At 43.4% G+C, this 25,426-nt stretch overlaps 1 protein-coding gene across 1 annotated transcript in view; it reads right to left on the reverse strand.

Annotated features, from left to right (window-relative positions):
- Nucleotides 1-7,865: 7,865 nt before the first annotated feature.
- IPO8 (importin 8) overlaps nt 7,866-25,426 on the reverse strand; it is a 46,592-nt gene continuing 29,031 nt past the window's right edge. Inside the window, exons 21-25 of the mRNA XM_054988406.1 lie at nt 22,900-23,120; nt 12,852-13,057; nt 11,739-11,960; nt 10,473-10,589; nt 7,866-9,610 (exon numbers count right to left, since the gene is read on the reverse strand). Coding sequence (XP_054844381.1) covers nt 9,516-9,610; nt 10,473-10,589; nt 11,739-11,960; nt 12,852-13,057; nt 22,900-23,120 — 861 coding nt within the window. The 3' untranslated portion in view covers nt 7,866-9,515. The remainder of the gene's footprint in view (nt 9,611-10,472; nt 10,590-11,738; nt 11,961-12,851; nt 13,058-22,899; nt 23,121-25,426) is intronic.

Raw genomic sequence — 25,426 nt, forward strand, 5'->3', positions numbered from 1 at the left:
GGAGTGAGCAGGAGCATGAACATCTCTCCCATCCTGCAGTCACTCCATTGGCTACTGATTAGTTACCGTGCTCAGTTCAAGGTATTGGCTATTACATACAAAGCTCTTCACGGCCTTGGCCCAACATACCTTTGGGGCCGCTTCCCTCCCTATGTCCCTCCACGGCAGCTTCGCTCATCTGAACAGGGTTTCTTGCAGGTGCCAACCTGCACATGGGCGAAATCAACAGCAGCCCATACACGGGCTTTCTCTGTGGTGGCCCCTACTCTGTAGAACAGCTTGCCTGAGGAGGTCAGGAGAGCACCCACTCTCCTGGCTTTCCACAAACGATGTAAAACCGAATTATTCAAAAAGGAGGGAGGGAAGTATTGTAGGGAGGGAGTCTCAGATGCTTTGCTAATGAGTTAGGGACCACAGACTTCACCACTATGTTGCCTCGCATATTACTTGTTGCTTTGAATATGTACTCCTATATACTACCTGTGCTTCATGTTATCTAATGTCAGTCCTAGAACTGATTATGTTCTGTTTCAGCCATTCTTCAACCCTGTATTGGATCCTTGCTAATGCTATGTCTTTGTAAAATCCTATGACATTGTTTATGGAAATGTCCTTGATACTGTATGGAAATGTCCTTGATACTGATTGTAGTAATTTCACACTATGTAATCCGCCTTGAGTCTCAGTGAGAAAGGCAGACTATAAATGACAACCAAATAAATAAATAAATAAATAGGGGGTATTCCCACCCCACTAAATCCAACACATTATGTGTAAAGCTCCAACAAATGGAAACAATTAGAAGATAATGCACACCATGACCTAGACTGCAAGCTGTAGGCAAAGACCCCTTTGGCTGTTGCCCTTTGGCTCATCCCAACAGGCTTAGGCACACCCAAGCTTTCATACTTGTAGAAAGTGAAGAGAGAGCCACTCAACCAGATGTTGTGCAGCTGGCAGGTTGACAAAAACTCCCGCTGCTTTGTATGCCATGAGCGTACTTCTGCCAATAACTACGGAGCCTAGTTGGACGATGTTGCATGATGTTGGCGGCCGGAGGGCAGTGCAGAAGGGAGCACCATCTTTACCCATGCAAGGCCAACCAGCCTAGATTGTGGGGTGGTCTTAGAAGTAACTGTGAGGGGCACCTTGAAATGTGGCTTTGGTGCTGGGCAAAGATTAAGCCTTTCTTCCCATGCCTTTCTCACATTAAATCCACCCCCTGCCCCGCTGTAGCTCACTTCTTGGGGTCCTTTAAAGATGATTTGCAGGTGATTTAAACTAGAGAAAAAAACATGAAAGGGCAGGGCTGTACCCTTTCCTCTAGTAACAGTTCCCTGGTCTCCAAAACAGCTGGGCTTGTAGATACTTTCTTAAAAGCTTTTTTTGATCCTTAGGTGATGACTTAGTTTCCTATGGTCATGTGCCTTGTCTGCTTTGAGCAGATGATGAACCCTGGTAGCAGGTATGTAGCAGGAACCAAGTTCTGGCAGGTGAGCATTCAAAATCTGAGAACTAAAAATAACTACAGCATAACTGAATAGTAAGAGAAAAGCCTGTTCTAGAATGTAAGCCCAAAGGCCAAAATAGTTTGTGCATGAAGCCTCCAAACGTGTGGCAAGACTTGTGCAGCAAAAAAGCAAGATTTCCCTCCGAGTTCTGTAGCCTTCTGGTGTAAATAAAGATAGTGAAGATCTTTGTCTGGTGTAACTGTGAGGTTGGCGGCCAGCACTTCACGGTTCAGGGCTGCAGTCTGTCATGCTTGCAAGCATTGAACAGGTGCCCATTTAGCTCCGTGGGACTAATCGTAGCTTAAGCAACTGCCGAGCACAAGCCAGCAGATAAAGCTAGGTCCATTGTGGTCCACCTTGCAATTTTCAGTGCCGATGGCACGCACAGCTGGGGAGTCCCATCTTGCTCTAGGGCTGTATGAACTGCCCCACAGGATTCAGACCTTCTTGAATGTAGCTTTGGGCTTCTTTTCTGTGTTTAAAAGTGTAGTTTGTTTATTTAAATTCTATTTAGGTCCTTTTGTAAGCCACTTTGGGTCCCCACTGAAGAGAAAAGCAGTGTGACAAATTGCCTAAATAGATACAAGAAATATGGGGCCAAGGTACAAGAAGGGACACAGCCCTGATGCCACATTGTTCTATCTGAGCATTCCTCCCCACGCTTCCATTTTAACACTATTTGACACTGTTAGAAAACAGAGACATTTGTGCCATTTTGCGAGTCTCACGAAGGGCTGGCTCATCACCTGAAAAAATAGCGCAGTTAGCAAGATGACATTTGGGATTTTACTCGTTGCCTGACCTGCCAGCCAAGAGCCTCTTGGAAAAGTCCTTCTGTCAAGGCAAAAATAGGAGTTTCCAGAGAAAAAAAGAAAGCTTGACTCTACTGCAAAAAAGAGACTTCCATTCAGACAGCCTCATTCATAAGCTTTAATTATTGCTTTGACTCCAATGAACTGCCACACAGATACAGCTTGTTCATTTAGAAGCAAAAAACAAAATCCAAAAGATAGAAGGGACTACCACCCCACTAAATCCAACACATTATGTGTAAAGCTCCAACAAATGGAAACAATTAGAAGATAATTCCAAATGGGTGGCCGTGTTAGTCTGTAGTGGTAGGATAAAACGAAGAGTCGAGTGTTGTGTATACAGACTGGCTTGAATGATTTACTCTCCAATACATCTGATGAAGAAAGCTCTGACTCACAAAAGCTTAGACTGGAATAGATTTTGTTCATCTTGAAAGTATCACTGGACTCCTGTTTTATTCTATATGATTAGAAGACACCAAGGGAAAAAATACCCCTCGAGTTCACTTTTGAGTAGCATTTCAATGTAAAAAGCAACAAAAAGGGGAGAGAGAATGACTCTTAGGGTGATTCTTTTAAGTAACACACACACAAGATTGTGCAATTAAAGTAGACCCTGTATACAAGTGTCATGGATTAGCTGAACTGCTGGAGGACTCTGCACAATGGGAGGTCGCAAGACAGCCCTGGAGCAGATGACGCAGACGACCCATTCAGACAGACCATTCGGTCACTGTGATCATTCAACCATTGCTCTGTGGCTGCAAGATCCTACATGGGGGGTTGACCAAATGGCTAAGAAGGGGATTAAACCCTTTATCAAAGCTCGGTTGTCACGGAAATATGGATTAGAACATACTATACTTAGTGATACCCGTGTATTCTACTGAACTCTGTATGAACTTTATTGTAGTTTTTTCTAGCATGCTGCGTAACTACATAGGTGCTCTTTCACCTTTGGCAGCCAATTAAAAATAGTGGACAGTTGCAGATAAATGTTCTCTAATTGTTAGAATGGACCAATAATGATCTGCTCACTTAACTTTTCCTGTCATCTTTACTGTTTATATCTTGCAGCTGGACATACTGTCACTTTTTGGCTCGGTAGAATGTCACATGATTGAAAATAGAATGATTAATTAAATCTTAAACCAATCATAGTTTATCTATGCTATCACATGAAAAGGATGTTATATTTCTCCATAAGATAACATATAAAAATGCTAACCCAGATAGCAGATCAGGGGTTTTGCTGAAAGAAATTTCCATGAAGATCTAGGTGAGAAACTTATTCTTGTGATGTATGTTATGGGAACTTCAATGCTTTTCATAGCAAATCTGTTTGATTTAAACTTTGATTTAATTGAGAAATATTAGGAGACTTAATTTTGTTGCCTTTATCAGTTCCACCTTTGTAAATTTTATCTTAATAAGCATTTATAATTTAATATCTTGCTTTATTAAAAAGACTAGAGTTTATTTTAATAAAAGAAATAATTAAACTCTTAAGAGGAATCCTTGTGTCTTGATGGGAAGTGTACTGCAAGAAGAACCCTATCAATTATTTTGTACTGACAAGCAGTCCCTCTTAAACGACTGATAGCTGTGTTCAGGTCTCACTCCAAGGACTGTACGCTGCTCAGAGTTTAAAGATAAAATCTTTACACTGAACAGCAGGAAACCGTAAGGAGATGTAGATAAGCATTCCATTACACAGTTATGCCTTAGGGCAACCCCTAAAGTCCTATTAAAGCCTCAATTTCATGAACTCCTAGTGGTTTTCCCCCTCTAAATATCAGGCCCCACAAAGACCTACAACTCTGCTCAGTAGCAAAGAGTCCAGTAGCACCTTTAAGACTAACCAACTTTATTGTAGCATAAGCTTTCGAGAGCCACAGCTCTCGTCAGATGCATGTTACTTAAAGGTGCTACTGGACTCTGCTATTTTGCTACTGCAGACTAACACGGCTAACTCCTCTGGAACTCTGCTCAGGTCTGCTCAGCAAGAGGAAGGGGTTCAGCTTCTTCCCTACAGCATTTTTCTGTCCTGAAATGCCCCCAGGTAGCTGCTACTTCAAGTCAGGAAAATTATGTGTGGAAGAAAGCTTCATTAACCCCTCCTCTTCTTCTCATACCCCAAGTCCGGATCCAAACTGGGCCCCTGTGGGTCTGATTTTTAAAACGAAAACAACAACACTCCATTCTCAGAACTCACAGAACTCCTGTGTCCTGGAGACGTCAGAATCAGATATGAACACTCCACCTTCAGCAGCATGGCAACGGGGTACAATGATTAGAGTGTTTTGGTTAGGCACTTGAGACCTGAGTCTAAAATTCTGATTTAATGCTCTTTTTTTGTAATCTTAAAAACTCCTCCTGGTTCATTTCACAAAGAGCTTTTAAAGATAAGGGATGCACCACACTCTGTCTGACTCCTTGGGAGATTAAGTCTAAATCATGAATGACTGTACTGACTCAAGGAAAAAGCAATTGTGTAGTAAGTGACTTTCTTCTGTTACCTGCACGGCCAAGAAGCCACAGCAGTAGCTCCTTTCCTGCATGCTTACATGGAAAGAACAAAGACTATGGCTCCTTCTCGCATGAGTGTTGGCTCGTTCTCTGGGAGGGGAACTCTGCAGTGGGGGGAAAACAGGCCAGAGGCCCCCCTTCTGTGATCTGGAGCAATTAAAGCTGGCCGGCTGCTGGGGGAAGAAGACGCACTGGAGCAGCTTCTACACGGCAGAAGGCAGCATGAAGTTTGTTCTTTATATTTCAAGAACAGAACACTTACACACAATTTCAGACATCTTGTCAATAACTGGCTTGCTGTACATTTGCAGGTGTTTTTTTATAAAAAAAAATCAATGCTTGCTCAAGCATACAAGTCCAAAAACCGTCTCTCGACTTTTGCTCCCCTTCATAAATGTTAGATGTTTTAATGGCCAATTTATTTGGTTTCAATAGCCTATGATAGTTTTTCTAATGTCCAAAAAAGAAAGCTGGGGGTGGGGGGGTGGGCAGAGACAGAGATGTCATTTGGTGACTACTCCCTCTTTGGGACTTTGAAAATTTGGCGGAAGGGACCACTGAAGGTTACCTAGATGTGTACAGTTCCGATAAATTCAACAGCACAAGCTCTACTTCATTTGCAAGAATGGAAAGTGTTCATAGAAGTTATGTTCCACAGAAGTTGGAATCAGTTATCTAGATCAGTCTCTATTACTGAATCAAGGGCTTGTTCACCCCTGCATGTATGCCAATTGGTTTCTCTTCACTTGATAATGCACAATTGATTACCAGCAGCAGACTGGGTGAATCAATTCTACTTTACATTTGAGGTGATGTGTAGCAATGTACAAGTTCTGTCTAAAGTGTGCTGTCTGTGATGGCCAACGTGCACAGCCAATACACAAATTGCCAGTAAGTCTTTTGAAATTCCAAGAGCTACCAAAGACTATTTCCTCATTAATGCTTAAAATGCAAGAAGTGCTCTTCCAGGTGACACTATGAAAGCCACCACAGAAGCCAGAAAGGTTTGGAAATGTATCTGTTTCCAGCATGGGGAAAGATATTAGTGAGCTGCTTCTTGAAAGCACCTGTGTATTTCTCAGTTGTATGTTTGCACATGAAATAGTTTTCCCTTGACACTGCCATGACTTGGAGATTGCACCCTGCCCCACAGCCTCCCTTCCCACAGTAAACAAACACACGAGGGAGAAATCTAATCTAGAATCCTTCTCCACCATGTGCTAGAATTCTATAAGCATGGAGGATTTGGGGAACAAACATTCAAAGGTTTTAAGCTCTCACTTAAGAGATGCCGCCCAGGGAAAGGCGGTCGCTCATCATGATTCTGCAGCATTCACAGATTGGCTTGAGAAACTGTACAGTGACTTAAATGTAATAGGGAAGTGACATCAAGACAAACGGCACACTTTTTGGTTACTTTCTTGTTGATTTAGAGCAGATCTGGGCACAATCCTGGAAGAAAATTTCTGATCTTTTACCCAAGCTAAAGTTTAAAATGTTTAAATGTTTAAACATAAATGGGGAAAAAATCTTAGAGTCAGCTGCACTCAGAGGAAGCTTTAATGCTAATAAAAGCTTGAATTATTTCAGTGGAAGATTCTTTTCATGTACACATACAACAGAAATGATATTATTCTAGTTTTGTTGATATTTTTAAACAAAAATGAACTTGGGGGAGGGACGGGGCAGCAGGGTCTCAATTCTAGTTTTCACACACCATCTAAAAAAAGCCTCTTCACAAAACCAAATGTGAAACCACGCAGATTCCAGATCAGCAACTATGATGTCCTAAAGCATTTGCGGAGACTCTCTTTGGCGTAGGAAGGGCAGAGATAGCGACAAACGGAGACACAAATTCACTATCCTAGGTAAAGACTAGGGAGAAAGCAAATATTCGAATCCAGGCTGAGTCACACATTATGGTTTTTACAGAAGCATACCTCGAATTCAGAGTGTGAACGCCATAGCCCCTTGACTTGCAAACATGGGTATGCAACTGGAACACTTCAGCAGAGAGCTGGACCCGTCTACAGCTGCCCATTCAGTGCACCATCTGAGGCCACCCCAAGCCTGCCCCTGACATTATGTGCAAAATGCCCTTTAGGTTGCAATTACAAAACCATCTCAGCCTCCCCGCCCCCGCTCCACCCCCGTGCGCGCTTCACTGCAGAATCCAGGAGCCAGTTTTGACAGCAAACCCCACTTCTTATTGATCTGAGATGTTCTGCCTATTTCCGAATGTGGAGCTTTTCGAGGCAGCTCAGCGCTTTGTGACAAGAGACCCTTTTCGTCTGCAAAATGTGCAATATTAAATCATCCATATTTGATGGTTTGGGAAGGCAAACAAGTCTCATCTATGATTAAAGAGATGTTCAACTGAGGCTGAATTTGGGAAAAAGGACACCTCAGAACTGAACTATTAACAGAACTATATTTTTCTTCTTAAGTCAGAGAAATGTGCAGTTGTAAATGACCAATGACATGCATTAAAGGCAGGAGCTATTTTTTAAAAAAGATGTCAGCACATCCCTACCTGATAAGCATCACCTTCAGGTTGTTCAGCTCCAAAACCAGTGCGTTTTAGTTTCTTCCTCAAGGTGCAAGGCTTATATCTTTGCTCTGTTGAAATCTTGGTAAAGACACTGTTAATTACTAAGGGAGCAATCCTAAGAAGGTCGACTCAGAAGTAAGTTCCATTTTATTCAATGGGGCTTACTCCCAGGAAAGCGACCTTAAGACTGCACCCTGAGTTATAGCAGACCAGAGAACTAGAGGAGTTTTCACTGAAGCTCCTCAGAGCATCAGCCTGCATCCAAAAGGCTATTTGGTTCTAGAGAACTGAGTCCAAGACAGGAAAACCCCCAAAACCTTACAGAAGGCGGCATGAGTATTCTGAACACAACTTTGCCCACCTTCTAAAACACACTGATGTGGAAGTGTGATCCTTAGCTGCTTGCCACTCCTGCATATTTAAAACAGAAAACCACACTTGAAATAAACACAGTCTTCACAATTGACAGCATTCCTGTATTTTCTATAAGCAGCTGTACATAAATGCAAAATAGCTCATGAGATGCAGTCTTCAAATGTGTCTGGAAAACTGATAAGGCTAAAATATTATGCTTCATTAAAAAGAGCAACTATTGGAGAAACACAGGAGCATCTGCCGTTAGGATCTGTGACAGATAACAGGCTATGGAGCAGACGGACAGACCAGGGCAACCAGTGGCCCAGGAACTTAATCAGTTGCCAACTTTGCCACCCCCTCCAATCATTAGGACCCACCCAGGCTTTATGCAAGGTAAGTCATTTTATTCTAGCTACTGTCATTCTACAGTTCTGCTCATCGCTCAGTAGCTGGATACTGGAGCTAGATTTATCACCACTTATTTATAGCCTACATTTTTTACCACTGAGATGGCTGAAAATAGGATAGTGATGCAACTTAAGCAAAAGGGCTTCATAGGATCCTAACATAGAATCCAATTCTGTCCAAAGACATGTAACTATGAAGTCAACAACCACTTCAAAAGCCCATGGTTTGATTACTGGCACATCAAGAAATAGATACCAGCACTGATAATAGTTGGAGATCTGAATCTGCTCAACTCGAAGCGTAACTGCGACTTCTACAAACTTGATTTCTGAAGCTTCACAAAGCCTTCATTTCCATTAAGGCAGTGGTTTTTCAAACTTGTTTTCAAAGGAACCTTCAGATTTCTTCAAAGAGAAGGTCAGTAACAGCAGACACAGATTCAGCAGACAGACAGATGACCTACAACTTTGGATCTTCTCCAACAACGGCGGCCTGAAGGCATAATTCTAGAGCATAGTATGAGCTTGCAAACATAATGATGAAACTCAACAGGCCCGACTTTTTTGCATGCACACGCTAGAATCTTCTGCAACGTAAGACAAGTTCCATGGCAGGCAAGTTGAAATGGAAAGAATGCTGGAAACCGACTGCTTTAAAGGACTCCTATGGCATGGTCAATATTGAGGGCCAAAGTGAAGGAGTTGTTATTCAAGTTGTTCACTGAAAAGTGTTATGAATCCAAGGGGCATTCCTGATAGTGTGGACATTATGTTCAATACAGACAGCTAGAGAAGCAGAAAGATTTTGTAGCCAACGATGTGAGGCTTGTGACTGATGATACACAGCTACACAATCATCACCAGAGGAAGATAATGGAAGAACATGGAAAGCAAGGTCTGAATTGCGCCTACAAATGTCCATCCTTTAAAAGAAAAAAAATACAATGCACCCCAAAATTCTTTTGTTCAGGCAATCCATATCCAAGAGAAGGCACAGTTAATCCAGAAGACCCCTTCAATTCCACATGGCAGAAACCTGAGAAGCATAACTCAATCCGATTCCGTATGACCGATTCCCCGTTTCCTTAGTGGGATGAGCTGGGGGCAGATACTTTCTTTTCAGTCCAACAACTTATAAAAATACCACAAGAATTTATACATTACAGTAGCTGGTTAGAAAGAATGTCCTAATGAGGGGGGAAGAGGGTCAACAACTGCCTTTCCCAAAGGGGAAATCTTCCACAGCACCCAATTACCTTCCCTTGCCTATTCACGTCACAAACGTTTTATAATAAAATGCAATACTGAACTATTCTGCAGAGTGTCTTTTTGGCATTTTCAGCCCCTTTCAGTTGCTGCCTGGAACACTGCCAAAGTTAAATGAAGAGGCCAGTCCTTTGTTGTCAAATGTGTAGCCCATCTGCTGTTCTATCCTCTTTGATTCTAGAAATTAAAAGAAATGCAGAAGTATGTTAACAGACATCAAGTATGTATTTATGTACTACTAATTGACCTTATTTACCACCTTCAAAGGTATGCCTAAAAAAAAAAAAACTGAAACCTTGCAGGTTTATATTCAGTGATACTGATTTCTTCTACCCATACCCATACCACATCCCCGTCACACATTCAAATTAAGAGGGAAAGCTATTGACCTCATCAGAATTTTCAGGGTTCCAGAATCTCCCCATTGTTCCTTCTAAAAGTCTTTTCCGTACACTAGCTTGTATGGAAAATTGGTAACAGGTGTATCATAAGTAGAAATAATCTATATATAATTAACTAGCAACAACGCCCGGTGTGTGAAAAAATACAATGGGCTCTAGAAAACTGATTCAGCAGGCCCCTTCCCGGTGGCAAGTGGGCACTTCACAGTGGCCTGGAGGCCAGAGTGGGAGGGCACTGAGGGGAAGCGCGGGGAGGAGTGGCAAACAGTGGCCATGCTTGCTACGACTATTTATTTATTTTATTTATTTATATCATTTATAGTCTGCCTTTCTCACTGAGACTCAAGGTGGATTACACAGCGTGAGATTAGTACAGTCAGTTTCAAGGACATTTCCATAAACACGGTCATAAGGTAAATAAACACAATTTTACAAAGACATAGCATTAGTAAGAATCCAATACAGAGTTGAAGAAATGCTGAAACAGAACATGAGCAATTCTAGGGCTGACATTAAAAGCACAAGTAGCTCAGAGGAGCACGTATTCAAGATTTGAGAATCCCTGCTCTATACGCAGGTAGAATGTGTCTTTGCTTTCTATGCTCATCCTTGCCGCCTGTTCCAGACAGCAGACTGACCTGTGGAACTCCTCCGGTGTTCGGCTAATGCACAGATCTCCTGCAGCTGCGTCTTCTGATCGTTGCTGAGTGGAGCTGTCAGCAAATGGTACCAGGCTGCATCTCGGCTCTGTACGGCTGTCAACACAGAACAAACGGCCTTCTTTTAAGACCTTCAAAAAAAGCCACAAGCTGGATACATAACCAACCAAAACCCTTTTATAAAGAGTGGGGACTATTCACTCATTGGGTCTGTGTAGTAAACATGTTCCTGTGCCCACAGCCTGATTGACAGTTTATCTTCGATGACAACTGGTTTTAAAATCTCCACTTAGATAAGTGTCTGCTTATTTATCGCTTCTGTTCAGCCCTTATTCCACGAAGCCCAGGATAACATACAAAGTCTAAATTTTAAGACAACCCCATGACGTAGGTTAAATTGAGAAACATGGAGACTTGCCCAAAATGAACCAGTGACCCCACAGCCAAGCAGGGATTTATTCATTTTCTTGCTTGATTTATACCCCGCCTTTCTCCCCAGTGGGGCTCAAAGCCGCTCACGCTGTTCTCTTCTCCTTCATTTTATTCTCACAATAACCCTATTCGCCAGTGAGCTTCCATGGCACCGTGAGGACTGGGCTCACTACACCACACCAGCTGCCTCTGGGATTTGGAACCGCTTAGGCCCAAAATATAATACAGTCTGCTTTGACTGGCAGCAGCTCTCTCAATTTTTTTTTAAATTTAATAATAAATGTATTCCACATTAACTTAAAACATAACCATACAAAACCCATTTTCAAGAGATGTCTGTCCTAGCCCTGCTATCCGAAACCTTTAAAAACTGTAGACCGGAATTGACACACAAAGCACATGCTCTAGCAGTTCTCTATGACTCTCTTAACTGTAACCTCTGAGAAGGCGAAGGAGAGATCAGACTACGTTAGTTAAATCACAGATTTATGGTCCTTTGCAGGGGGTCAAACAGCCTGAAGAAAGGGTTTATTTAAGGCTTTGGGGGGCAAAAACTCAGCAAAGGTATTTTTTTGCTTTGGTGGTTTCTCTCTCTTCAGTTCAATCAGAATATTCTTGCAGGACAGAGACAGAAAAACATTTTGGGGGGTGGGGGGGATGAACAGCAGGCTAGGTCAGTTTGTGGAACGTCTGGCAACTTTCCCCTAAGGCAACAAAGAAACCTGCACAGAAGCAGCAATCTTGGAGAAGGCAGAGGCTAAAAACATTTAAGGGTTTTTCTTTCCTATCTACGCCGTTTAAGTACATGCATACCTAAGAGCGCTTGTGCAAAAAACTGATATTCATCCACGCCCCCTTCCAGGTCAATCGGGGTACTGAAACCTTCTAAAGCAGTTTCTTCCAATGCATCATCGTCCCAGTCATCATCGTCGTCGTCGTCATCTTCATCTCCAACATCACCACCACTCCCAGCATGGTTCTCCTGCATTTCCTGGCTTACTTCATTTGCCTCCTCTTCATCACTTTGTATCTCTTCTGTAAGTAAGTATATTGAGCATTTTTAAAGGATCTCCCAATTAACAGTTCTCCAGTACATTCATGTTAGCGAGAAACTACTATTTCTTGGGACAAAAACAGACTGATTTTCTGAGCTGCTGGGTAGTTTATTTCTGCTTCTAAACTAGTGGCATCCTCCAAAAGCACAGAAGGCAATTGGTACCCTTCAGTTAACAAGCTGGGTGAAAGTGACCAAGAAAATGACAATATATTTGTAATTAAGGAGGATCAACAAGACTCTGCATTCCAGCCCTTGACATGAGCACAAAGGAGTGGGGGAGAGAGCAGATTTAACAGCCCCAGTATTTCCCTTTTACTTTGCCCCATAAATGAACGGTAGCCATTCATCAGTGAAGGAAAAATAAAGCAGCATTTGGGGGCACTGCTGCTGTGAGGACAATCTTTGGGGCACCGGTCTTGCACGGATCAGATATCCTGCAAGGGGGAAGGAGCATGATGTGGTCTTTGCATTCATCCTTCAAGGTTCCTTGCGATATTTATTCCCCTCCATTCAACTAATTGTAGGGTAGCCTGGTACCAGGTGCATTTCTGAGGGAATTCTACAGATGGGGTGCCTCAGTGAAGAAAACCTTGTCTTTGGTGATCACAGACCTCATTCCAGAAGGCAGAGGCCCAGAGAGCAGGGTGGTGTGCTTAGCTGACTGGCAGGCTCACGTGGGAGCATTCAGTCCTTTAAGTATGCCAAACACAGCCCTCCCTCTGTACGCACATGACATGTCATAATTACAAGCAGTTTGCTAGCAATAAATAATTAGCAGAGAAGAAGACTCAGCAGACTGCTGCGGACCACCGCAGACCTCTGCCCTCCAACACCCATTTCCTTCAACGCACATCTTTTTTTTTTTTTACCATTATCTTCCGTATCGTTCTTCTCGGCTTTAGCCTGCTCTTCATGCTCAGTATGCTGCCGGGTGGCACAGACTTGTTTGAGGCCCAGGAACAGCAAGAGCACCGACGGGACGATCTGGGCGACCACTGCATCTACTGCGGGGGGGCGGCTGGGGAGTCCCAGCAGGATGCTCAGTCCTATGATGCACATCTTCCGGTCATGAAGTCTAAAGACGCAAACGAAGAGAGCCGGCTGGAATCAGTCAACCCCAAGAAATGACCAACAAATGAACCAGGGAGGCCCCGCTCGAGTTCCGCCCACTCATGAAGCACGATCTGCAAGCCCTCGGAGGAGCATGGCGCTCTCAGGGGTGGCACCGCACCTGTGGAACAGACTCCTCTAAAGCACCTTGCCAGGCAGCATTGTTGCTGAAATGTCTGCACTTGACCAATCCATTTCTATTCTCTGAGGCTTTTTAAAATGCTGCCATCGTTTGTATTTTTATTGAATTTAATTTTTTATGCTGGATGATTTTAGATTGGTTTCAATTTTAATTTTCAGTACACTGCCTTGGGCATTTTTAAAAAGGAGGCTGATATTAACATTTGTAAAAAAAAGAACAGATAGCGTGCTCATGTAGAGTACCAAACGCAGAAGTTTCTCTTCGTGGTGGTGGGGAAATCAGGAGCTGAAGATGGAAAAACTGCATCTGGCAGGGCACCAACATACCTTTGTTTGAATGTTCCTGACCAACAAATGTATCATTTCTATGAGTTGCCCACACTGGATTAAATTTTTGTCTATAAGAGGACTGGAATGTATTCATTCCACAATTGTTTATAATGTCTTTATGTCCACCTTGGTCAGGCACCTTGTATTTGATACTCATATTTATAGTATGCATCACATGAGATTATACCACTGAGGAAGGCCTTAGGCCAAAACACATTCGGTTCTATCCATATTGGATTGGAGTTGCTAGCCTGGGACTAGGTCTCTGGAAGAAAATGGCTGAACTTAGGTTCAAGCTGTAACTGTTGCAAGGATTTGTGGCCTAGCACAGGAATGTGTTTGCCAGAGCTGATTGGGAACACCCGTGGAACGGTTTTTAAGTTCCCTAGAGAGTCAACCTTGAAGAGATTGTTCTCAAGAGGGCTCTGTACTTAACTCCCTATATTTCTTACAGCTATAACGCCAATTAATGGCTTAGCCCAGATTGGTCCCTGTGTTGCTGGGTGATTCAGTGAAAAGATGGCTTCTCAGTCCCCTCAAAGGATAGCAGATAGGCTTGCCAGCCTCCAGGTGGTGGCTGGAGATCTCCCAGAATTGTAACTGATCTCCAGGTGACAGAGATCAGTTCCCGTGGAAAAAATGGCTGTTTTAGAGGGTGGACTCTTTGGCATTATACCATTCTGAGGCCCCTCCCCCCCAAAAATCCCACCTTCTCCAGGCTCCACCCCCAAAATCTTCAGGAATTTCCCAGCCTGGACCTGGCAACCCTAATAGCAGATAGAAGATGGAAGGCACAAGCTGCATGTTAGTTTATCATCCTCAGCATGCCGTTGTGCTGAACCAACCAACTGCAAGAGAGATGGCTCATTTCGTGATGGATGTGTGAGATATGCAACCATGGAAAATACTTAGAGATGCTTAGACAGTTAACTCTTAAGTTTTAAATAGACAGATTTTAGTATTTCACAACAGTAAGAATTTTTTGTTTTATTGCTTGTTGACTGAATGAGAGTGCCCCATGCTTTGTGGAGACATTCTTTATTTTTTAAGCTGAAATCTAGAATTCATGTCTTTTGTGTACACCCCAGAAACGAAATGGAGATTGGAAAGCCTGGCCTTTGAGAGAGGGAGAACTTTCAGTCTCATAAATAACTCGTATCGCATTCTGCCTGCCTGGTCTCTGGAGGGTTGTGGGTCAGCACTCAGGTGTGATTGCGGGTTAGTGCACATATGGTGATAAATGTACAATAATACCTGGGTATTTGAAAACTGTACAATGGTATGGTACTAATATGTTGAACCACACTGTTACAGTTTTTAACTGCATTTTTGTATTATTTATTATCTCATTACATTTTTACCAGTTCCTTATTTATTTGTACTATGTATGGAGCAATACTTTACAGTTTTTTGTTTCAACTTTTTCAGTTACCCTTCTTTCACTGGGTTGTCCCCCAGCTCCCATCTCTCTTTTTTCCTCAGCACACTAACATCAGCAGGTGGGAGCCCTGGTGGAACTCACTTCAGACTCCTATCATGTTTATTAATTTTGGGGCTGAAGGCAAGAGTCCAGAATGGGCCCCCAGATTTACAGCCCCCCCCCCCCACTGTTTCCCATCTCCAGGACCAAGCAAGGGCCGGCCCTTGTCCCATGCAAGGCGGATGGAAGCTGCTGTTGCAAGCCAGCAGGCACAAATGGCAGCATTCTGCCATTCGTGCCTCATGATCCTCGTCTTCTTCCCCCTTCATCAGAGGGATGTGGTCATGGGTGGTTGAGAGCCCCCAGCACAGGGCCTGGGACAGCTGCCCCAACTGTCTATTGGCTATGACTGGCCCTGAACTGCTCTGAACTCCAACGGGAAGCAGGTAGCAGTTCTTTGCTTTGTTATCCTATGTTTTCAAGATGGCACGGCCAACAAAAAAGACTGCAGCAGAATCACACAACCCAGAACATATACGTTACTGATGAAGAAATTAAAGTCAGGTGGCATAGTGCTTGTAGGGAAGGAAGGGAAGGTGTTGGGCGGTGATAGAAGGTTTTCCAGGAATACAAGGATCTACTTTACAGTCAAAAGCAGCTCTACTCATTAGCATTTCTAAGTAGAGAACAAACTCCGCTTTCTCCCTGCTTTCCATCTCCTCCCTCCACACCCTTCCTGCTCAATTCTCAACTGGCCACAATGTTAGGTCCAAGAGAATGCAGAAAAATTACATTCAGTGCTAGAAGGCAGTTTGGTGCCTGTTAGCCCTTTAGGAGAACTTGGACCCTTGGCAATGAGCCCCATAACAATAATATTTGGAACTACCAACATACAGCTTGCTGAGTTGCTTTCTGCAGCCCACTCTCCCAATTGCAATGAAGCCTTCAAAAGTCACAACACGCAAAGGTCCAAACTATTAAAAATAGCAGTAACTAGGGCCCTTCCAGGGCGGGAAAGATCTTGCCTCTGCGGTCCATGTCCTGGTAACATCTAATTAGATTACTGCAATTCACTCTATGTGGGGCGCCCTTGAAGACTGTCTGCAAGCTGCAATTGGTACAGAATGCTGCGACCAGAGTGTTGACCGGAGGGGATCATAGGATCATATCCAGTCTTGTTCTATCTACATTGGCTCCCAATTTGTTTCTGGATTCAAGGTGCTGGCGTTGACCTTTAAAGCCCTATACAGCTTGGGACCAGCATACCTTAAGGACCGCCTACTCCCATACAAACCTATCCATCTACACCTGTCATATTTGATGGCCTTGCTTCAGGTGCCCCCATCATCTGAGGCTAGACAGGTGGCAACCCAGGAAGGGCCTTCTCAGTCATGGCATCAAAGTTTTGTAATTCCCTCCTCAGGGACGTTCGCTTGTCAATGGCTGCCATGGTCTTGCACCAACTAATGAAGATTTTTTTATTTTGCTTGGCATACCACCAAACTTTTATTGGCCCTCCTTCCTGGTTATGTGGGTGTTTGTCTGTTTGTATATCTTATATGTTTTTATTGTATTATATATACATTTTAAATGTTGTTCTGTCTGATGTTTGCTGCCTTGGGGGCCTTATTTGGGAGGAAAAGTAGCATATAAATATTATAAATAAAATAAGATAAAGATAGGCAGACCACAGGAACATGCACATCGTCTATATACAGAAGAGGATTATATAGGACTATGTATAGAAGAGGGCACAGCTTTTTAGGATGAAGGAACATAGAAGGGACTAAGAATTGTCTTTTGTACTTTTGACCAACAGTGAGGGAAACTAGCCATGACGTGCGATTTTGAATAGTGATGAAGTAAACAGATATTATTTGATGAAGTAAGATTTTCAAAGTATCTTGAAGGACATATGTAGGAGATCACTAAGACAAAGCACTGAAGAATTGCAGCTTTCATTTTTACTTCTTAAATACACCCATTTTCTGTCTTTGGGGCCGAAATGTTGACTTATTAACTTGCATCGCCAGTTACTTTCTAACAGCTTTTTCTTTTTTAAGGATGCTGTTTCAGAGAACAATTTTTAAGAAGTCTACGGCTAAATAATCACATCCAGTTAACTAATGAGGTAATGTCCTGCCCTCTGCTGAATTATAATGACATGAGACTAACTATAAATCTGATGGAGAAATGAATTTGAATTGGCTTGAAAAAAAACCCTGAAATTGGCAGAAGGACCCTAGCAAACGGGAACAATAAACACTGAATTATTGGAGAGTGGAAGCAGAGGAGCGGGGAAATGTTTAAATGAAAGACTCAGGATGTTGCTTTTATTGAACAGGACCATTAATGATCAAAAGGGTGCCTCAGTGACGCATTAAATTAATGTTGCAACTAAGATTAAATTGGAAAGACGCTGCAAACCTTTTTTTTAAAAAAAGTATTGTTCAGAAGGCCCTTCATGTAACTCACAATGGGATTCAGCAGGGGGGGAAATACATTTTCGAACACATAAGAATAAGTAACTCAAAAAATATTTTTTGGTGAAAGACATGATAGAACGACAGCTGAAAAAACTTCAAGGGCTCACAGCGGACACAGTGAAGCAACAGTTTTCTGGGCTTGAAATAGCATGCCAAGGATTGTCTCGATTTTAGGATGATTTTTCTTGAAGGAATAAGAGATAACTCAAGAAACAGAAGTAAAGTAAAAAATATCAGGAGCACGCCAGGACCCCTGAATCCCATTTGAGTGTTGCATGTGAACAGAGGACACTTCATATGCTACTTTAGTAAATGCATGGTTGCCACCACAAACTGCTCTGTCATGGTTGGTTTCCACGACACCAAAGGAACGTATGCATATACCCTCTCCTGTGGACTACCTTGTTCCATGCGGTTCTTCAACAGCCACACCACTGTATGAACTGGCCCAAACTTTGGATGCTTTTAGACACACAGTGTGGGCAAAAGAGACACGAAAGTACAAATTACGCGTCTGAGCAGTGTTGAGGGAGAACAACCCTATGTCGAAGGGCTACACTGTTCTTCCTGAGGCACACACAACTTAACCTGGGCACAGGAATAAGAAGGCCTGGAGCCTGCCCATTTCAGAAAGATTTTGCTCTCATAACGAACTCTGCGTAATTTAAAACCTGGTGGGAAGGCCGTCTTCCACGTAGCAACTTACTTAGAGGCAAGACTGGCCTTTGCCTTCTGGGTGGATGTCCCAGAGCTTTAGAAACCCTATTGTGGACAGTTCATCTGACTCCCTCTCCACCACAGTTCTGTAGGAAAGGGGAAACAGCTATCCTTTTGAAAATCCTTTTGGAATTAAAAAGCTGTCCTTTTAAAATTTTAGTTGTTCCACTATTTATTTGCTTGTTTTTGGTACTGTGGTTTTGACATTTTAAATTCTAGTTTTATTGCTCTTCTTCAGAAATCTTCATCATTTTTGTTGCTGTTGTGTGCCAATTTGAACTTTGAACTAGAAGCAGGACACAGATTGTGTAAACAAAAGGAATAAGACTAAAATGGCCTATAATTATGCTGTGAAACAATGTAGTCCACTTATGCATGGGTTGCCAAAGCCCACTGTTAATTACTGAAACTTCTTTTACAGAGAAGCACAAAATCCCCCAAAGCAATCAATGAAAAGGCATGATTCTGCACTCCTTTGTGCCTATTCAAAACTAAACTATTCTGCACCATCCTAGGATCCAAAGAAAACCCCAAGGTGCTTTTCCACCAGGCCTTCTCCATCAGCACTGCCTCCATGCCACATGACAAGCTACTTTTAAAATTAAAGAGGGGCTTCAAAAGACGTTTGGGATAAGAAACAGAAGTCAGCCATGCAAAGTAAAAAGTCAAAATCCCACAGGGCCCGTACAACCCATGCTTGAGCTCCCACCCTGTTTCTTCCTACATCTAGTAGAAAGCACAGCATTCCCAATAGCAATAACAAAGCATAAAATCACCTACAGTAATTCTATCCACTATGCAGAGCCATCACAGCAGATCCAAAAAAGATGCTAGTCATAAAAGAACACACATTTAACCTTGTGCCCGAGTACTAGCTCAAACATCCTATGGGTAAACAATATGCTTACCCAAAGAGTCCAATTCCTGAGATTAGCAAATCAGCAGAATGGATAGCAAATCCTGTATTACAGTACCCCTTCAGGCTGAAGTGACTAATACAACTTCTTCTTTAATTGTTATTACAACTATCACTCATACGTGATTTGGAATGCAAAAGTACTTTACAAAGCTTTCCTGGTCTTTCTCCCCCCCCCCCAATAGAAACCCATTAAGCATCCCATTTTACAAATAGAAAATTGAGGAAAGATGGCAGCACATAAGGCCAGCCAGTAAGCTGAGATGGCACACGCCAGTTCTAGGCTCAACTCACTATTTGCAGGAGTACACCAGCTCTTGCCATTTCCACGCTGGGCTGGGTTTGGGACTGGGGCGCCTAGCAAGGTCTGCTGCCCCAGTCACTATGGTTCCCCCAGTGTCCATCACTTCCACTGTCATCCTCCTGTGACCCAACACTTGCCATCACACCTGGCTTTCATCAGGAATGGAAGGCTGCCTCCCTCCACCTCAAAAAGCAAAAGTAGAGCCCCCGTTCTCAAACAGTGCCATATCATGCTCACCCTAGATAAAGCTTGTGTGAGGCACTGATAATGCCAGCACCAGCCGGGACAAATGTCCCCGGACAGCAGAAGAGGTGGCAGCGGCATGGAACACAGAAAACACAAGAGAAGAAGGGGCAGGTTGTGCCACTGGACACAGCTGCCTGCTGAGGAGGGATCTTCAGTTCTTTTGCACGGTCCAAAAACGTTTGCTAAAGTCCTGGGGACCCCACCTTTTCAGGGTTTTGGGGAAAACTGTCTAATCCTTATAAAAAATCTGAATACAGTGGCAAAGACAGGATCTTCGTCCTGAACATGCTGTCCACGCTTGACCCCTTATTCCAACCCCCCCACCCATCAATAAATCATGGTACAAATACCCTAAGAAGAAAACGAAAACGGAACTCTTTCCCTCTGCATCCTTAATTTTAAAACCAATTCACCAAAAAGCCTTTTCATTTCGAAAAGAATATAGAGATTTGCATTCTGCAGTTGATGAACTCTGGAAAGCTGGATATTCTCCCCTCCACCACCACAGCGTGCAATGAAGTCATTTTACTGCACACGCACCAGAGCAGTAAATGTCATGTTAAAACTACATTTACGACATGCTGTAATGCTTTGCAGTTATGTAACACCAACTCTGAGACAAGAGGAAATATTACCAGCAGTCAAGACCGCAGCAGTAATTAATGGTTTCTTCTTCTCATTAAACCCTTCTTCCTAGATAGCAGCCAAGAAACAGCCTACTGTCTATGGCCCTTTACAGTAACCATCTTTTTAAAAATAGAGCAAGTTCAGCACATTATACCTTCAAACATGACCAGAAATTTCTTATTTTATATACCTATGACCCTATTTAAATGTTACTGTGCACAGAATGGAGAAAGTCCTTAGTCACAGCATAGCTGTACATGGGAACACCAGAAGCTCCTTATACCACATGCACGGCCTCTCAGGACACACATTAGCCAAATGCACGGGGTGGGCAGCGAAGTCTTGTATTTTTATGTATTTAAACATTTCTCTCCCACCTTATCTCCTTGGGCTCGAGGCAGCAAACAACGCAGCAACCAAGTGGCAAGGACATAAACTGTAACAGCCCAATTAATAAAATTAAAACACAGATTAACACACAGAAGTTATAAACCTAAAAGCACTCAAGATTTAAAACACACTACTTCTTAATATGAATGTACACAGATCAGGAGAGGGAGGGTGTGAAGGGATGAGCCAACGCTCGGCTCTCATGGCCTTTTTTTATGTGCCCAGGGTAATGCCAATCGATCGCCTCTGTGGGGTCAGGAAGGAATTTTCCTCCAGGCCAGATTGGCCAGGGATCCTGGAGGGTTTTTGCCTTCCTCTGGGCATTGAGCGGGGGTCACTGGGGGAGGTGCATTGTGCAGGAGACTGGACTAGATGACCATTCCAGCTCTGTGTTTCTGTTTCTAAAACATACAGGAGTAAAATGAACACAGCCAAATCTGCTTGAACAATTTAATTCTCTACCAGATGCAATCTGGAATAAGACCGCCTTCCTAAAGGTAGCAAGCCTAGGTGCCCTTCCCCGCTCTGGGAAGCCATTCCAAAGGGCTGGGCCCACCAAGAAAAAGAGCTGTGATCTTGCTGTAGCGGTCCAGGGAGTTGGAAGAGAGGCACCTTAAGCAGGCAGCTTCTGAAGAATCTAACTGGTGAAGGGAAGTATACTGGGAGATGTGGCTGGATAAGTATAAAGGCCATGAAGGGCTTTAAAGGTAATAAGAAGCACTTTGCATTGGGCCCGAAAGAAACTGGTAGCAAGTGCAGTTGATGCAGCCCTGAAGTTGTGTGTTTCAAGTGTGTCCCAAGACAGAAGCCTTGTTGCTATCCCGTCTAGTAACAAATGGAGCTTCTGAGACATCTTCAAAGGCAGCGCCATGTACAGCGCATTACAGTAGTCCATTCAGGAGGTTTACAGTTGCACGGATCAGGGTAAATGAGTCAGCAGAATCTAGATAAGCGGTTTGCTCATGAGCCAGACATAATTGGAAGAAGGTATTTCTAGCGACAACATCAACTTGCGTATCCATGAACAAGGCCGGATCCATAAGCACCTCCAAGCTCTTCACTTGATCTACTACGGAAAGCTTATCCCCATGTAAGTCTGGGGAATCAACCCCAGCTAAACACTCGTCTGCCTGCCCAACCTGCATCACCTTCGTCTTGTCTGGACTGAAGATTATAACTGATTTATCCTCGGCCACTTGACCGTAGACTCAAGACCACAGCTGCCCTCACAGCGACCTCTGGGGACTTGAACAATGAGATCTACAGCTGGGGGTGTCATCAGCATACCGGCTTCTCCAACGGCAACTGTGTTTCCTGCCAACATGAACTGATTGAAACCAGTGGAGGGCAGTCTTTTTTCCCCTCAAATCCTGATTTCAGGCTAGCCATCAAAATTTAACCAAAGTATCAAACGCTAGTGGTCTTTCTAACAATATCAGTAGCAATGCCCTATCTAACCATAAGCAAAGACCAAGGCCACTAGTGCTGTTTCAAGTCCAAAATCCCAGCCTGTTGAACATGATGCTCCCCATAAACCATGTAGGTGCACCAGTCCTGTAAGCAGCTACTCACCTGTGGCAAGCTGGAATAATCTCCAGGTGACCAGGCAGAGAATTTTTTGTAAATTGGAAGAGGTGGCACTTTTGCTTTTCTAAATGCCATCACCAGGCCTCTACTGGCCACCTCAACTGCAGGCTGGGAAGCAGGCTAATAAAAAATTCTGTGGACAGGTAACTTCTATGGATTTCTTTCCAAGCCTGGTGGTATAGATTGCTCTCTTTTTAAAAAGCTTTTTCATAACAATCTTCAATATCGATTGAAGAAAGATAATGACATCCCTCGGTTTTTTTTATTTGAGTCAACAAATAATGAAAATGAGATCCATTTTCCCCCTATACAGGTATTTATATAAGAGGAATTTTGTTTGGCATTCATTTGGATACATTTATTTTATTTTCATTTATAGTCCACCTTTCTCAAGGGGAGTAGGCTTAGGGTAAAGCATATAATGTGACTGATGGGCAGTGGCAACAAAATTCAAAATTATTTTCTCTCGTTGTTGTGAAAAGAACCTTTATAATACATTTTCTTCTATTGAGGTTGTGGGAGAAAACAGAGAAAACAGAGGCTTCCCCTCTGCAAAGATTTTTGCATTTTACCAGTTCCTTCCTCATTGCCACTCAGGGCAAGGTTAAGAAGAGCAGCTTACCAAGAAATCATGAATGCTTACCCAAGAAAACAGTCCGTGTCATTCATCCATTGGTTTATAAACTGCGCAGTGATGGGCTCAGGGTTGTGAGGAAATCGGATGTTTTCTAGAGTGTGCAAAAGGAGTTCGGGGTTGTAGTAAAGGGCAGCTATGGCAACCTGCAGGCACATTGTGCGAAGCTCACTCGTTTTAACCCCTCGCGTTAAACGCTCTAGAACAGCTTCTACAAAGAGTGGGATACACTGGAGATAGAAAGCACAGGGAAAGGGGAGGGGGGAAAACACACAGAGAGTTTCAAAGAAATATCCTGGCTTTAAAGATTCAGTCTCAAGTATGCAGACATCAATTACCATTCTCTCTCTCAGGGGCTTCCAGCCAGATAGCACCTTTGGTTCCTTAAACAGACTTGTCTATACTCCATCCTTTTTCACTTCTTAACAAACTTCCATTTGCAATTCAAAAGAGTTTATTCTCCTCAAACAAAAAATAACTCCTACATGTTTATTCCACCCTTCCTCTGAGGACTTCAGGGCACCACAGATGTTTCTCTTCTCCCCATTTTTTCCTCATAGAAGCCCTGTGAGGGAAGTTAGGTTGTGAGTATGTGGCTTCCCTAAGGTCACCCAGCCAGGACTGGGAACTTCAGCTTCCCTACCGTGTATTTACGTCCTAAAAGGGAAAGGCCCAAGCAGGCTGAGAAATATAAGGCTAGAAGGAAGTGGCAGAAGCAGAGAAAAAAGGCAAGGGACACACACTTTGCCCTGGCTGCAGGAGCGGAAAAGATGCATGATGATGGTGAGATTGGGGGACAGACAAGTAGAGGGCTCAGGAAGGAAGGAAGGAAGGAGGCTGGCTTCTCCACTAACCCCATTTAACCACACAAATCTTGGGCTCGAGATTTGCAGTTTATACTAAATGGATCTAACAGACCTAGGAGGATTGAGAGTTTTCACACCACCTACCTTTCACCCTTTTCACTGGCTGATTATAGAAGGGTGCATGAAATTAAGAATCTGCTTAAGATCTGCTTCAGGAATCTCCATCCGGTTGTGCTATCTGCTGCTCTCAGACCCTGCCTGCTCTTCAGGAACCTGCTATCACTTTATAAGTCTTCCAGCTCGTTGCCTCCAGTTCTCCTTATCAGTTCTTCCCTTCTCACCTCTTAAAAATGCATGAAGGCTACTGTCTTCCCTATTTAAGATGTTTTTATAATTGGCTCTCAACCATCTCTTACGGAATCATTTTGCAGTAAAACACCCAGTGCCACCTGGTGGGTGCATCAGGTAAACAAAATCTTTCTCACCAGCCAATAGCCTGCCAGTTTGATGGATGAAGGATGCTTTGAAGGGGAAGGTTCTAGTTGCTCCCCTCCAGCTCCCGCAAGCTTGAGTTCCTTTTCTACCCTCCACAGTTAAGCGCCTCCATTCCCTAGACTTCATCCACATCCCACTATGACCAAGTTCCCAAAATCATGGCTGCTTCCCTCCTGTCCCGCAATCAGAAGCCAGCAGGATAGGTAACTGGTTGGATAACTGAACCCAAAGAGTAGTTGTCAATGGCGTTATATCTGATTGGAGGGAGGTGTCCAGTGGAGTGCCACAAGGCTCAGTTCTGGGTCCAGTGCTTTAAAATATTTTTATAAATGATCTGGATGAGGGTTGAAGGGATTACTCATTCAATTTGCAGATAACACCAAACTGGGAAGAGGAGCCAACACCCTTGATGACAGGGATAGAATTCAACAACATCCGAACACCCCGGGAAGGTGGGTAGATTTGAATAAGATGCGATTTAACATGGGTAAGTGCCAGGTTCTCCACCTGGGGAACAAAAATGTAAAGTATGCATACTGGATAGGGGATACACTACTGGGCAGCAGTGTGTGTGAACAAGATCTTGGGGTACAGGTGAATGGGAGGTTAAATATGTGCAGTCAGTGTGATGCAGCAGCAAAATAGGCGAATGCAATCTTGGGGTGTATCAACAAAAGCGTAACATCCAGTTGCTCTGACTGTCAGCCTTCCACAGTGTCCTGGATGGCAAGGAACAGGAAGTTTGGGGGAAGGAGGCTCTACGGGCTCTGCCCAGGAAAAGCCCGCAAAATAAGAATGCAATACTAAAGTGGCACCACAGACCTTTAAGGGACTACAAAGGATCTCTAGTTCATCCTTGCACCCCATGTGTTCAATACCGTCTTCTTTACCACTACAAATAGAGAGCAGGTGCCTGCGTGCTTCAGTTTAGTGAATCCATCCAGATGGCTGAAGGAAGTGAACCTGCAGAAAGGGGAGGGGCCTTCCTCACAGCACAGGTTCCAGGCTACTTGGGGAAATTTTTATTCACTTCATTTCACTCCACCTTCCTCCCCAATGGGGACCCAAAGCAGCTGGTATTGTTCTCCACTCATTTATTTTACACCCACAACAACCCTGTGAAGTAGGTTAAGTTAAGCACATGTGACCAGCTCAAGGTCACCCAGCGAGCTTCCATGGGCAGAGTGGAATTTCAAACCTGGGCCCCCCAGAGCTTCGACCAGCCCTCTAACCAC

The sequence above is a fragment of the Eublepharis macularius genome, chromosome 9, assembly GCF_028583425.1.
Source record: "Eublepharis macularius isolate TG4126 chromosome 9, MPM_Emac_v1.0, whole genome shotgun sequence".
NCBI lineage: Eukaryota > Metazoa > Chordata > Lepidosauria > Squamata > Eublepharidae > Eublepharis > Eublepharis macularius.